Below are 15684 nucleotides of genomic sequence, written 5' to 3' on the forward strand. Positions count from 1 at the left end.
ATATTAGGCTATTTTTACTTTTTCTGTCTTTGGTTTTTGAAATAATTCTTTATAATACTTTAGGAATAATTTTTCAATCTGATTCTGATTTGTAATTAATTTGTCCCCTTTCCTCGTTTCAGAAATTATTTTCTTTCCCCTATATTTCCTAATTTTGAAAGCTAATTGAGAGAAACGGATTTGAATCAAACACATAGAATTTAGCAAAATAGTTAGAAACACATGACTAGAGTAGAAAGGATTATATAATCGTATTCTATAATTAGGTTACATATATAGATAGTATAGAACCACATATATACATATATACTTACTATAATCAATATATCTAATGGGACTGAATAAAGGTCAGCTGAGGCCCTTTGACTGAAACAGAATTTTATAACAATGTAAGTTAGTAACAGAAATAGTTTTTAGATAAGCTTTTTATGTGATGCTCACCAGTGAGAAGACTCCAGCCTCAGTCCATGGTTCAGATGGTGTTTAATGCATGCGCTAACGCAGGGGAACAAAGCAGGGAGTAGTCCTATATCGCATTTAGCATTCCAGCAAACAGGGGATAACCCTGGGTTTGGCACTTTCCCTATCAGTCTGTTATTAAGGCTCCAGTTTGGACCTTGAGCATCTTTGACTCCTGCCTGCCTTCCATCATCCCCAAAAAGGCCTCTTCCTTGCACACTACCAAGCATTAATGCCAAAGCTTGCTTACTATTGTTATTGTATGAACTGTGCCTTACTGTTTAGACAGTACATTTCCTTGACCTCACATTAATATTTTTGGCTATATTAAGACTATTAAAATGACTAGTATACTGTTTATTCTCACTAATTGACAAGAGTATTTTTTTTATAAAAGGGTGACTTAAAGGCCACAAAAGTTTCTAACTGAGCATATGCCTAATAAGTGGATGAATAATAGAACACACCTGTGAATCTATAATGACTAATTTAAACAGTCATGCGATGTATGATGTGGGTGGTGATGTACATACAGGCAAAGGAGGTCTTAAGATGAATCTCGCATTTTGATTTGGCCAATGGAAAATGTGATGACAAAAAGGATGATATCAAGAACTGTATAAATAAGACACGAAATCTTTGTAAACGTGTACTCTCTCTCTCTTTGCTTATTTTGGCCGATTGATTGATTGCACCCTATTCTGCAGAATTGATGGTTTTGCTCAAATAAATATGGCTATTGTGCTTTCACCTGATTATTGGTTTGGTGGTTTTCTTAAGTCCTTCTTAAAAAAGGCTCAACAAATTGGAAACTGGGTTTTCTTACTTCACACTAATAATTTTCCAATTTTTATTTCTGGATTCAAATCGCTTTTGCTTCATATATTTAATTTTCCCCCTCAATTTGTTCAGATGTCAATTCTGCCAGTTTTGTTTGTAGAATATTATTATTATTATTATTATTATTATTATTATTATTAACCTTTATTTATGAAGCGCTGTAAATTTACACAGCGCTGTACATGCAATCTTTTTAGTTAGACGGTTCCCTGCCCTCAGGCTTACACTCTAAAGACATGACACAGAAGGAGAAGGGAGTAGTGGTGGGGAAGGGGATGAGGTCCAGCAGTTCCTCTCTACCTCCAAGGCCTGGACCAAGGCAGATGGACTGGAGGGAGGGCTTGGCTTCATAATGGATGGTTAATCTTCATCCAGGGAAAATACATACTCAAGTAGGATAATACATATACAGTACATAGCAATACAGGAAATGGTTCAATAAAACAGGCACAAAAAGAACATCAAGTAGCAGCGTTCCCAGGCATTGCATAATTGTCGCTTGCTAAAACCAAACAGATGCATGGATTTTGTACAAGGGGGAGGTAGGGACGGAGGGAGAAATCAATACCTTGCAATGCGGCTCAATAGGTCAAAGTACAATATGCAACTAAGTCAGTCCACCCACTGACCGTCTGAAGCAATCCTTTTTTGCATTGCCCACGTAGATCTCCAAAACAGATGGATTTTCTTTCTGATTTCAAGGATATTCAGCATCATTTGCTGGCATTGTGTGCCTCTGTTCCAGGAGAAGCGTTTGTTCATTTAAATGCACACAGACACACATCAAAAGACAGGCAAAAAATCCTGCAAAAAAGCATGTATCATCCACAACAAATTGTGCAAATGCATATAAGGCTGCTTCCACAAGTGGATGCAGGGGAATAACCACAGGATTTCAGCCATTAAAATCAATCTAGCTTTGGGCCAATGATGCATTTGCATTGACCCTTGCAAAAAACGCAACTCCCGGACAATTAATGTGCAATTGGTAAGATGAGTCCTGAAACCGTATCCGTAATTCAATGGTCTGTCTAAGGGTCCAAACCAAGATTCCCAAGTTGCTTTTAGCTGGGGGTCAGACATGATGCTCTCAAGGTGTAGTTTTGCAATATCAAAGTTATTTTCACATTTAAAGGCTCAATTCCTGGCCAATTAATGTGCAATCGATCCACATCAGGATGCTATTCTCCCAGGCAAACTGCTGGTGGCATTGCCTTGTAATGTTATTGGTAAATAAACCTTCGATTTAGGAGACCATTGCAAACCAAATTTACATTGTTATTTATCTGTCTGTCTATGCTGAAATAATGAAGTTGGCTTATTTATTTATTTATATCCTGCCTCTCTGTCCATGACAATTGAGGCGGCAATCTATATCTATATATAGATATATAGAAGCCAACTCCTTTCAGTGGGTCTCAAAGATGCTACAAGATGTGTCTAGCTATGCTGAAATAAAGTTGTCATATATTTTATACACACACACACACATATATATATAGAGAGAGAGAAACCAACTTTCTTTCAGTTAGTTACAAAGGTGCTACTATACTATACTATATATATATATGCTGAAGTAAAGAAGTTGGGTTCTATATACATGTATATATATGTGTGTGTATGTATGTGTGTGTGTATATATATATATATATATATATGCCAACTTCTTTATTTCAGCATGTGTGTGTAATATATATATATATATATATATATGAATATATATATATATATATATATAAAACTGAAAGAAGGTGGTTTCTATCAGCCACCTTTCTTTGTTATATATGTGTATATATATATATATATATATGTATGTGTGTGTGTGTGTATATATATATATATATATATAAACACACAACCACACATGCTGAAATAAAGAAGTTGGCATATATACAGTACATATATAGATGTGAAGATAGATAGATTTCAAAGGTGCTACAAGGGGTGTGTGTGTGTGAACGCAGCCAAGGTTGGAAACCCCTGTTGCACAGGCACCCTGCCCAGGTTTGAATGTGGCAACCCTGAGAGTCCTTTTGTTTGTGCCCCTCTCTGAACTCCATTTCCCAGGAAGCCCTTTGAGTCTGGACTGGGCTGCTCTTGCCCTCCCTCTAGCGGCCAGAAAGGGAAGCGCTCTGTCTTCCAGTCCCATTATTTCTGAACCAGGTGGAGCTGCAGCAGCGGAGGAAGGAGGCAGCTCTTTGCTGCAGAGGCTGGATTAAAGGCTTGGGGGGGCAGGAGCAGAGCCCCAGGACCCCAATTGCAGCAGGGGTCTGGGGTGGGGGAGCTGGGTGCAAACCCCCACCCAAGCCAACAACCCTTGTATACATATATATATCCATGCATGCACTGATGTGGACTTAAGGACCCTGGGCTTTGGAGGTGCTTTGTTTTAACCCTGAGTTGATTTTGCAAGCAAGAGAAAAGGAGCAAGAGAAGAGGAGGAGGAGGAGAGCCCTCCCTAAGGGTCTGCAGCCATGGGGAACCGAGGGATGGAAGACCTGATCCCTCTGGTCAACAAGCTCCAGGATGCCTTCTCTGCCATAGGACAGAATGCCAACCTGGACCTGCCCCAGATTGCTGTGGTTGGGGGGCAGAGTGCAGGCAAGAGCTCTGTCCTGGAGAATTTCGTGGGCAGGTAAGCCTGGCATCATGCAGTCCTATGGAAGAGAGTGAGAGAGGGAACCTGGGGCTTTATATAGAGGTCAATCAATCAATAATCAATAATCAAAATGCAATTGATTGTTGTTGCTATTAATATTAATGCTGTACATTTCATGGGGAGGTGAGAATGAAGATGAGAATCTGTGTGTTTAAATGGGGGGTCATTGAATCAAGCAATCCACATGCAATTGATTATCGTTATTATCAATAATGCTGTATATTTCATGGGAAGGTAAATGAGAAAGAATCTGTGTTTAAATAGGTGTCAAGTCATTTCACATATTATTATTATTATTATTATTATTAAAGATTTACATTTCCTGGAGAGGTAAGAATGAGAGAGAACTTGTGTGTGTTTAAATAGGGATCAATCAATCAATCCACATGCAATTGATTATTACTATTATTGATGCTGTACATTTTGTGAGAGAGAACCTGTGTCTTCAAATAGGTGTCAGTCGATCAATCTACATGCAATTTATTATTGTTATTGTTATTAATTCTCTACATTTTGTCAGGAGGTAGGAATGAGAGAGAACCTATGTTGATAGGGGTCAATCAAGCCACATGCAATTGATTATTATTATTATTATTATTATTATTATTATTACTAATGCTCTACATTTTGTGAGAGAGAATGTGCATCTTTAGGTATCAATCGATCAATCCACGGGCAATTGACTGTTATCATTATTAATAGTGTACATTTCATGAGATAGAACCTGTGCCTTTAAACAGGTGTCAATCAATCGATCAGTCCACAGGCAATTTATTATTGTTGTTATTATTATTAGTGCTGTATATTTGTAGGGAGTTAAGGACGAGAGAGAACTTGTGTGTTTAAAGAGGTGGCAATTCATTAATCCACATGCAATTAATTAATAATAATAATAATGCTGTACATATCTGCTGTTGATGATGCAAAAGATCTAGCATCATCATTTAAATGCATCACTCTCCCCTTCCCAGAATCCTCCTGGTGGCAGTGGAAACGCAGTGGCACCAATGGAGCGGAGACGTGGATTTCTTCGCACATGCACACCACCAATGTGGCTCCCATCTTTTCCAACCTGCCTTTCACCATTCATTGCAGATGCTCCCTATAAGCGTCAGAATCGCCTTGCAGAAGCAAAAACAAATCAGGGAGCCCCTGGGATTGACAGCTGTCATTCCCAGGGCTGCTGTCACCTTACTCAGGAGCAGAGGAAAAAACCCACGCCTCCCCTCCAAAATTAAAATCTACATTTTTGTTTTAGGATAGGACTGATTTGCAAACCGACATCCAAGGATATCCCTTTGAATTTGTGCCATGGAGAAGGTTATCAAGCCCCTGAACAGCATCTCTAGGGTCTTTCCTCCTTTTCCTGGTCTGGGTGGGAAGATATGAAGAAAGGTTTGGTGACAATTCAGAAATTAAATTTGCATTATTATTATTTAGGAAAAGACGGCGGTGGTATTGCTGATGAGAGTCATTCTAGGAGCAGGTATTCTAGACCAAGAGAGAGAAGCATGTCTCCATTTCTTTCTGCATATTGAGAGGCAAGGAGAGTGAAGGTGAGGGAGAAAAAAAGATGTATGAAATGGAAACTGGTGTCAACATTTATGGTTTAGGTTTCACCCCTTTCCTTTTGGATTTATGGCTTGGAGATGGGCAGACGGAGGCGGCGGACGCGCCGTGTGTCCCCCATCACAAACACAAGGAGAGATTTAACGCTTTTAATCCTGAAACGGTTTATTTATTGGGATTTCAAAGGCAGATCCTGGGAAAGCCAAGCTGAAACAGGCAGAGAATCCCCTTCCACCATCAATACTGCCGCCTTCTTGTCCTCCTCCTCCTCCTCTTTCATTTTGCTACAAAGGAAAGGAGGAAGGCATCAAGGAGAGACCAAAGGCGGCAGCTTAGCATCCTTAGCCTCCAAGCAGCCTAGAAAGCCCAATGCTCAAGCCTCTCTATGTTATGTAATCTCCAGAGAGACATCAGGAGGGGAAGAGGGGGCTCAGGGAGAAGAAAACAGGCACATTTTTTAGCTGTCACCATCTTTGGTTGTTACCAGAAACATAGCTCTTTCCTTCCTTGCTTGCAAAAGGATGCAAATATGGGCATAGAATCATAGAGTCATAGCATCCCTGTGTGCATATGTTTGCACAATTTGGGCTTCTCTCAATGCTTATTTGGATTACAGGGGGGAAAACACACACATACACACACATATATAGGGCTGAGCATAACAGTGCCGTTGGTCGCATATGAATGCGGTCCATGCCAGGAAATTTATTAGCAATGCACTGCACGTCCGCCACCAAGATGCTCTGTAAGAAGAGCGCTGTTCCCCCGCCCAGAGGAGCTGGCATTGCTGGTTTCCAAGCCTTGCAATGCAAACTCAGATGCAATTCCTGCAAAGTGTCAAGGCCAAGGAGGACCAGTCGGAGAAGACACTGGTGCATCCCAGTTTCCCCACATTTCTGCAGAATAGCTGCTACCTGGCAACCTAAAGATGGAGGTGGTGCGTTGGCAAGGCCAGGTGGCAATGCGGTTTGGGGAGAGGCTTTCTCCCTGGTTGGTGCCAGGCAAAGAAGCCGGTGGGTAAAGGGCATCCGTTGCTTCTAGGCTTCCTGGCAGCATCTCGGTTCATGGTGGTGCAATATTTCTGGGGCTTGCCCCCCATTGTGTGACCTTCAAATCATTCTCCCGAAGAACACCTTTGCAAAAGAGACATGGCTAGCTCAGACAAGGGCATCACTCCTGGGAGACATAGGTTTTCTGTAGGTTTTTGGGGCTATGTGGCCATGTTCTAGAAGACTTTATTCCCGACGCTTTGTCTGTGTCTGTGGCTGGCATCTTCAGATGCCATCTTCTCTCAAGATGCCAAAGCCACAGATGCTAGTGAAACGTTGGGAATAAACTCTTCTAGAACATGGCCACATAGTCCAAAAACCCCACAAAAAACCATGGATGCCAGCCATGAAAGCCTTTGAGACAGTTTTGGAGCATGTCGGTTGTGTGTTTATGCCTTGTCATGTAATCCGTACCAACTAGGACCTGTTTTTCACTAGCACTAGAAGCCTAGTAGCCACTCATTTCCCATAAGGGAAAAAGATAGTCCAGAATAAAATAATCTTTTGGGTCAACCCATCCTTCTCCCTCTTGATGGTCTCTTCGCCACAAAACCGCTTTTAATACTGTTATCTTTGAAAGGCTATAAAATGGCCACCTCCTCCAGCTCTTGTCTTTTTTTTTGGGGGGGGGGGAGGAACAAATCAGTCTCAAAGCTGTCGAATTGTATTTAGGATCAGGCAGATTTTCAGGGCTAGGAGCTTCGATCCAAGCAGCGAGGATGGACCATTCTCTGTTGAGGAAGATGGCCCTCAATAGGACCAGAGAAAGAGGAAAGATCCTATAGATGCTGCTCAGGGGTTGGTAACCTCCCCATGGCACACATGTTCAAAGGGATCTGCTTGGATGCTTATTTGCAAATCAGTCACGTTCTAAAACAAAAACATAGATTAATTGTTAAGGCTTTTGTTATTGTACCATTGACCTAGCAAGTAAGGCAGAACAGAACAAATCAGGTGAGGAAATGACAGCTGTATTGTTCTTAGTGCCCTTTTCACACAACACAGATATAGCCTCATGAAATGCCAAGGCTGTGCTCTGGAGACGTTTGAGATCTGTGGGACTGTTTACCTGAAAGTGATGCCAGTCATATAGGGTTGCCAATTTTCAGAGCCTGGCTTTGCGTTTCAGAGCCTGTTCTCTAGTCTACAGGACCGAGGGAAGAATCCCAGGGCAAGAGCACTGTATTGAAAAATTAGTATATGTGTGCATGCATGTATTTTTCATTTCTTGGATCTGTTTTTTTCTTCTTCTTTGAAGTGCATACTCTGTGCAACTGCGGCTGATGTTTAAAATATCATGCTTAATGCTACAAACAGGAGTGGTCCCTCTTTGACGTCCCAAGGGGCTTCCTTAGGTCTCAGGCGTTGTCCCTCAAACTCAGAGTCCTAACCTGGCAACCGTATTCTGAAGTCGGAGGCTTTCACAGCCGGCGTCCATAGTTTTCTGTGGGTTTTTTAGGCTTATGGAAGAATTTATTCCTGACATTTTGCCTGCAGCTGTGGCTGGCCTCTTCAGAGAGTGGTGGCATGGAAGTGTGCGGAGTATATATACCTATGGGACCGACAGGTATACACCACTATAAGTTGACTTCATGTATATGTCCAGGGTAGGTTTTTGGGGCCAAAAGTATGGATTTTGATATTTGACCGGTGGATAAGTTGAAGGTTAAAAGTTAGGGGCGTGTAACAAAGGATGTAAAGGATGATGCAAAGGAAAATGATAAGCCAAAGAACTTATAAAATTCAGGCAGGCATAATTGTTTGTGCTCAAAATAAAGGCTGGATGAATGAGAGAGCAGAGAGGATCCATGCTTCTTCGCCATGAGTCCCTATATTGGGAGAAAAGCGAGATATAAGAAAATAAAATGATGATGATGATGGTGGTGATGGTGGTGATGGTGGTGATGGTGATTCTTGTTGGTGCTCCCAGGATGGACTAAGCTCTTGTCTTTTATTATTCTATTCAGAGAAAGGGAATGGCTTCTCATAAGTTAAAATACAGTATTTACATTGACCCATGGATAAGTCAACCCAGGTTTTTGGAGTCAATTTTTTGCCTAAAATTTCTAGACTTATACCTGAGTAGTATATACAGTCTACTCCACAGACTTCCATGCCACCGCCCTCTGAAGATGCCAGCCACAGAAAAACCCCCACCAAAACCGATATACCCTATTATTTCCCACTGACTCTTAGACCAAGGGATATTGTTTAATGTCGACAGGCTTTGCAAAAAATGTTCACAGCTCACTGGAGAGCTTCCTGGGGAGGGTCAATGCATGGATTTCTGTGCTTTGTGCCTCATCAGCGGACAGTCTCTTGACTGCCAGAGAGCCGCTGAGGATGTGACCTCACTGGATTTCCTTTGGTTGTCTCCATGGAAGCAGATTACATTGCTGCATCTGCTTTTAGATGAGCGGTTTTGAGCGGAGCTGTTTTGCACAGAGAGAGCAAAACGGTTAAAAAACCCCTTTCGGATGAATTGTTGGGGAGAAAATGAGATCAAGGTGTCAAAGGAGGATTGCATCTCTTGCTCTCAGGTGCAATTGGGAGGCAGCCTGGAATAAAGACCATCTTTGTCGCGACGAAACCGTCCCCTTGCTTCCTATGTTACACAGCAATAAATTTTGAAGATGGCTGCAGCCAGCCATGTTATGATGATGCCTCTTCTGGACTCTGTGTGTGGGAGCGGAAGAAAACTGCTTTGTAATCATGTTCGCTTGTCCTGAATTCGAAATCGGAGAGATTTCATTTGGGATTCTTCCCCATGTCTTCCATTCTTGTATAAAAAGAAGCGCAAAATGAGCTTCAGTTGTGTGGATCGGTTTCAAAAAGGACCAGAAAACTGGTTAAGTCTTAAGGTCTTTTTGCTGGTCTAATTGGGTTCCGTCCTACGAAGGTAAAGCACCAAATTGTGGGGGACAGGAAGAATAATAATATTAATAATAATAATAATTATTAATATCCCATCTTCCTCCCAGTAAAGGGACTCAAGGCGACTCAAGGAAGGCAACCTCATTTTTCCTGAACCCCTCAAGCCAATGGTTCTTGACCTTTAATTCTCTGGATGGTTTAGACTTCAGCTTCCAGAATAGACCATTGGCTTTGCTGAATAAGGCATAAAGAATATCTAGACAGACACAGTTTGAGAGCCACTGTGGTCCTCAGATCAAGTGGAGAAGGAGGCCCTGCTCACTCATTTTTACTAAGACTCATCCGCCAGTCCACGGCTTGGAAATACTCATAAAAAGTATAAGTTCCAAATAGCAAACCTTGATTTTCCATTTTATATAAGGGGCACCATCTTCAGAGATGCCAGCCACAGATGCTGACGAAACGTCAGGAATGAACTCTTCAAAACATGACCTCATAGCCTGAAAAACCCACAAAAAACTATGGATGCCGGCCATGAAAGCCTTTGACTTCACAACTGGATGTTGCATATATGGAACAGGACGGGATTTGCGTATACAGTGGGCCCTTGTTATCCGCTGGAGTTTGGTTCCAGGATCCCTTGTGGATAACAAAACCCATAGATGCTCAAGCCCCATTAAATATCATGGTGTAGCAAAATGGTGTCCCTTATATAAAATGGAAAATCAAGGTTTGCTGTTTGGAATGTATATATTTTTTGGAATAGTTTCAAGCCATGAATGCTTGAATCCATGGATAAAAAAAATCTGTAGATAAGGAGGGCCAACTGTATTGAGCAGGACAGGGGTTCTCTCTTGTCTTTCCTATTCAGTGGCAGAACGTCTTGATGGCTAAATACTGTCTTCTGACAACACACATCACCCAGAGCTAGGGAACGTGTGGTCTTTCATATATTGCTGGCATGCAGCTCCCATCATCCCTGACTATTAGCTATGGTGGCTAGGTCTGGGGTGTTGTGGTCATTTTGGGGGAGCACACACCTTTAGGAAGGAATAGGTGGGATGTGGAAATGGGGAATCCTTAGGTTACCATTCCTTTAGGAATACATTGAATAAAGTGGAAATGATGGATGGTGGATGGATGGTGATTCCCTCTCCTCTTCTGGTCCTCTGGATGTAAGTCTTGCTTGCTTTAGGTGATCAAGACCCAAAGTGGCATTCTTTACAATCCAGGATGAGATGCTGATCTATAGTGCACCCAATCTCTGCATCCAGTACCTTGGAAAAAGCATACTGCCCTCCCTGCCTCTCACAGCTACTGGGTTTTTGAAAGCATTTAATTCCCAAAGTGCTTCCTAATCTTTTCTAGAGCTTTGCAGCCCAAGACTTGGCTGGTTATTTCCAATCAATAGGTGAGCAGTTTTCACCTTCTGTAGCCTCTGCTTTTTCCTGCAACGTTGTCTCCTGCCAAGAACACCTTTCTTTAGCAATTCCAGCACTCTTTTCCGAGGATTTCTTATATCTATCTAATAGAACTGTCTAAAGATGGTTCTTCTTTTATTTAAAAATGTATCCTACTCACTATAAGGCGCACAACAACAACAACAACAAGACATTTCATAATATAAACTCTAAGCAGCTTACAGAAACATTTCTAAAACAGATGACCCAGTATAACTATAGAATCGTAGACTCACAGAATTAAAGAGTTGGGAAGCTGTATGGATTGTTAAAATCGGTTTCATACTTTTTAAAAAAGCCCCGGGAATAAAATAATAATTTAAGTGGTCAGACTTCAGCTTTGGAGGATCTACTCTGTTGTTGTTTTTAACTGAACAAAATGAAGATTCGCCAATAGGCGCCTGGTGCAAAAGACCTACATCTGAATCCTATTGTTCCAATTGGAGCAGATCCATTGAATGAATGGCCTTTACCTATAGATTAACTTGCCATTTAAGAGTTGGTCCAGTGGGTCCATTCTGGTTTGGACTCAGCAATACCATCCAGGCTATGTGCAAAAGACCTTTGTGCGCCGTCAAGTCATTTCCAACTTATGGCGACCCTAAGGTGAACCTATCCTGGGGTTTTCTTGGCAAGATTTGTTCAGAGGGAGGTTTCCCATTGCCCTCCTTTGAGGCTGAGAGTGTGTGACTTGCCCAAGGTCACTCAGTGGGTTTCATGGCTGAGCGCGGATTTGAACCCTACTCTCCAGCCATTGTCTCAAAACACTACAATTCGCTGGCTCCTATCCACTTAGAATTAGGAGAATTCTGAGTGCAGCAAATGGGATTCATAGTTCTTCTGTTGAGAAATCCACTTGTGGTTGTTGCCCAGCATTGGAGACATCAGATGCTTCTCAATCTGTGAGCCACCATTACTGTTTATACCAAGCTGTTTTCACATGTGCAAGATCATTTTCAGGCAGTGCAGTTTGCTTCCCACTGTTGTTGAATAATTGTGAGTCCAGAAACCTTGCCGTTGATCAGACCTATCTTCTGACCACCCCCAGTAAAATTAAAAATAAACCCATAAGTAAATGTGTGCGCATGCCACACTTAAAGGGGTGGTTTCCCACTTCGCCCATTACAATGGATCAGCCTTAGTCACTCCTAATTATTCTCCCAGTATCGCTTACTGGCCTGTTAAGGGATTACTCAACCCTGCAAAGCCTCTCTTTATAAGAGCAGATGTCCAGGGGGCTGGCGGTGTGTGGGGCTGTGTGCAGGTGCAGGTGCAGATTGGACTGGGGGTGTGCAGCATGGGGTGTGTGACACCAGATTATGGTGACAAAAGTCCACCGAAGGCGTGGGATGGACCTGAAGAAGAGAAAACAAAGCTCTCTGCAGGCTGGGAGCATAGGAGATTTAACATGGATGCTAAACAAAATGAAAAAGGAGAAAGAGAAGGGATGGGTTTAGAGAAGGTACTGGGCATAGGAGGTGGATGGGAGGCTAGCCATCCTCCTGCCCTGGCTCAATGCTAGCGAATTCTGGGAACTGTCATTTTGCAAGACTTCCTTGGTGCCACAATAAACGACAGTTCCCAGGATTCCCTAGGACTCAGCCAGGGCAACTAATGCGGTCTCAAACTAGATTATTTCTTCATTGTGTTTTGGACCAAGGAGGATGGCTGTCCTCCCATCTGCCTCCTGTACCCAATGTCTCCTCTAACCTCATCCCTTATTTCTGCAGTGTGTTTTGGACCCTAGTTAAATTTCCATGATATTTTTCCTTGTGTTTCAAATTTTTTGGTGTTTCGGTTCATTTTAGATATGCCATCAAATTCAAAGTATCAGTAAGCAATTTTGGATGCTTCTAGAGCCCTGGAAGGTGATTCAGGTTAAGAGGGAGCGACCAATCCATTGTGGATCAGTAGAGGATTTAAACCTGGATTTTCCAAATCATGGTCTGTTAACACTCTAGCAACACCCTAAGAAATTAAAACAATGGCAATGACATGTTTATGCAACCTTTGCATTGAATATTTAAGGCGGGAAGAATCAGATTGTGGAGTGCAGGAGAAGCATGGCTTTGCTAGGAGTAGCAATGAGCAATTCACCATGAAAATTAATGATTCAGAGAAGATGCCTTCCTCATTCTCTGAGCTGGGAGGATCGCATTTGTTGCGCTGCGTTGAGCAGAGAATGTGCTTGTCCTGGCTGGTCTGTCTGTCTCTCCCTCCCTTGCAATGACCCTTCCTAAGGATGAATCCGTCGACATAAGTAGCTGAGTGCATTAAGGTTAGCTTGCGGCAATGTGAAAGCATCCTATACACATATATTACACAACTCCTCCGTCCTTGCAGAAGAAATCCCTTCTGAAATAAAAAGGCAGACACACTGAAACCCACTTTGCAGTTGTCGGCTCTCTGGCTGCTTTGGCGAGATTAAATTTTGGATTTAAGATAAAAAGAGAGAGAGATAATTCTGTGTGCCATTTTCTCCCCTCCAGCTCTTCCGCTGCCGCTTGCAATGGCTGCTGATGCAAAGTCACATGGCTTTATTGGGAGAGAGTCGAGCGGCAATCGGATTTCGGTTTATTTATATGCTTGTGTGCCGTCGGACTCTTTTTGCCGTGGAGCATGTTGGGAAATGGAGTCTTTGCAAAAGATCTGTAGCCATCCCCAACCTGCTCACCTCCAAGTACATTGGAGTGTTAATTTCCCAGCCATGTTGGGGATGTAACAGAAGTTGTAGTCCATATAGTAGAAGTTGTAGGTTGGGAAAGATGTTTCAGCCAGGAACCTGAGTATCAGATGGGCTTACACCTAGATGTAATCCCAATGCCAGAATATTGTGCATTTGTTTAGATTCTTACCAATACATACTCTTTCTGCTGATCTAGTTGATCAGTGGGCAGATAGTTTAGGACACAGTCCTTAGCTTGGGAGACAACTGCCTCACTCTGCCTAAGCGTGGAGCCAGCCCCAGCTCTGGGTTTTAGAGAGCGGGTGGTGTATGCTTTGGTTAACATGTTGTTTAGATGCTGAAAGGCAACCAGTGGAGGGATTTGAACCTGCTGCTTCAAAACCCATGCCCTGCCATTTGAGTTTTGGCCTTGTTGGGGTTTGGCCTTGGAAGGATGCAAAGGAGCCTCCATCTGCCTGGAAGAAGATGCAGGAAGGCTGCCAGCCGGGTAGCAGCAGCCTTGCTGCAGAGTTGGGCTCTGCAGATTCAGATGCAATTAAGATCATCCTCCGGTGGCGAGGCGGCGACGTGGTTACCCTTGGAAACAGCAGCTCAGGATCTGGCACCTCCGCCTCGCAAGAGCCGTGGGCCTTGGAAAAGAAGATGCGGCACGCTCTGAGCTGCTGTTGCAGCTCCATCGCCAGACTTGCTGTCTATTTAAAGGAGAAGAGCACGGCTGGCCCTCCACTTGTTCAGCTTTGATAAATACGCTCTCTCTAGCAATCTCTTAAGGCCTCCAGTGCAATTCTGCTGACGTTGACCATAGAGTTGTGTGAGACGTTCCTAGGGAAAACACTTCTCTAGGCACTTGTAGGTCCTTCAGCATGATTCTATGGTCAACCTCTGGTAGATGTTGACCATAGAGTTGCGCTGGAGGAGCTAGAGATTTCTAGAGATGTGTTCTCTTAGGTAAAATAGTGTTTTTTTTTAATTTGTGGTGTTTCCACATTCACGGGGGTCCTTCACCCCTAAACTCAGCAAATGTAGGGGCACAACTGTATCTTGGCCAGTCTTAGTTCTGAGACTATATTGGTTGCTGACCCTAATAAATATACTGTATTCATTCATTAACTCTCAATCCAATACTCGCAGCTCAGAGGCGCAATGAGTTACAGTCAGGTGTCTCTGAGCTAGTTGCTGACTAGCATTGGCTTCTTCCAACTGGAGGCCCTACAGATTTATCAGCACAATGGGAGTTAATAATAATAATAATAATAATAATAATAAATTTATTTATATACCGCCTTTTCAAAAAGCTCAAAGCGGTTTACGAAATTACATAAAAATACATAATGTTGAAATGTTGGAAGGTAAAGAAGCATCCTCCCCAGGAAACTGATTCTGTGACTGGCAAGTTCAGCTATACACTACATTTCATCCACAAACCCCCCAAAAGGTTTCCTGGTTCTGTCCCCCAGCATCTCCAGTAGATTATATTTATTATATCTTTTTGTATCCCACTTCTTTCCCAGAACTGGGACTGATAATGGGGAAAGTGCTGCCAGTCAGTATAGAGACCATACTGGACTTGATGGATGAAGGGTCTGACTTAGTATAATGCAGTTTCCGATGTTCCTGGTTTGCTCTGCCCAGCTATATATACCCAGAGGTGCTTCTATTAAAAGTAAAAACACAATCAGCTTAAAGAAATAGACAGAGATTACCAAAGAGATCACAGCAATGAGAGAGAGAGAGAGAGGGAAGGAGGCAGATTCGTTTGAATTTGACCTCATGTCTATCGTGGGGCATCAGAAGGCAATGATATGGGAAAGATTTGCATCTTCTCGGAACGATGGGAGGATTCAAGCCATTTTGGCATTTCATACATCTGCAGCAGGCTCAGTTTATATCTTAAACTTTGGTTTAATTAAATGGCTCTTGCTACATTAACAGCAGCATAGATCATAGAAGAGATGTTCGTTGTTTGTTTCATGTGTAAAAATGTATCTGGGTGGCCTTTGCAAAGTCAGCTTTTTTTGCTAAAGAGAAAGAGAGTGCACCAGACACAAGTGGAAATTGCAAAATGGCATGCATATATATATATATATA

At 42.4% G+C, this 15684-nt stretch overlaps 1 protein-coding gene across 12 annotated transcripts in view; it reads left to right on the forward strand.

The window, feature by feature from the left end:
- The first annotated feature begins 3455 nt into the window (after window positions 1-3455).
- Window positions 3456-15684, forward strand: part of DNM1 (dynamin 1) — a 73134-nt gene continuing 60905 nt past the window's right edge. For all 12 annotated transcript variants that reach the window (XR_016282094.1, XM_089534795.1, XM_089534787.1 and 9 more), the window contains exon 1: window positions 3456-3934. Coding sequence is in view for 11 of the 12 variants with exons in the window: in XM_089534795.1 (XP_089390921.1) it covers window positions 3774-3934 (161 nt within the window). In the remaining variant the exon portion in view is untranslated. The remainder of the gene's footprint in view (window positions 3935-15684) is intronic.

Source organism: Sceloporus occidentalis, unplaced genomic scaffold (assembly GCF_023333645.1).
Source record: "Sceloporus occidentalis isolate IW3139 unplaced genomic scaffold, rSceOcc1.0.p SCAF_8, whole genome shotgun sequence".
NCBI classification, from domain to species: Eukaryota; Metazoa; Chordata; class Lepidosauria; order Squamata; family Phrynosomatidae; genus Sceloporus; species Sceloporus occidentalis.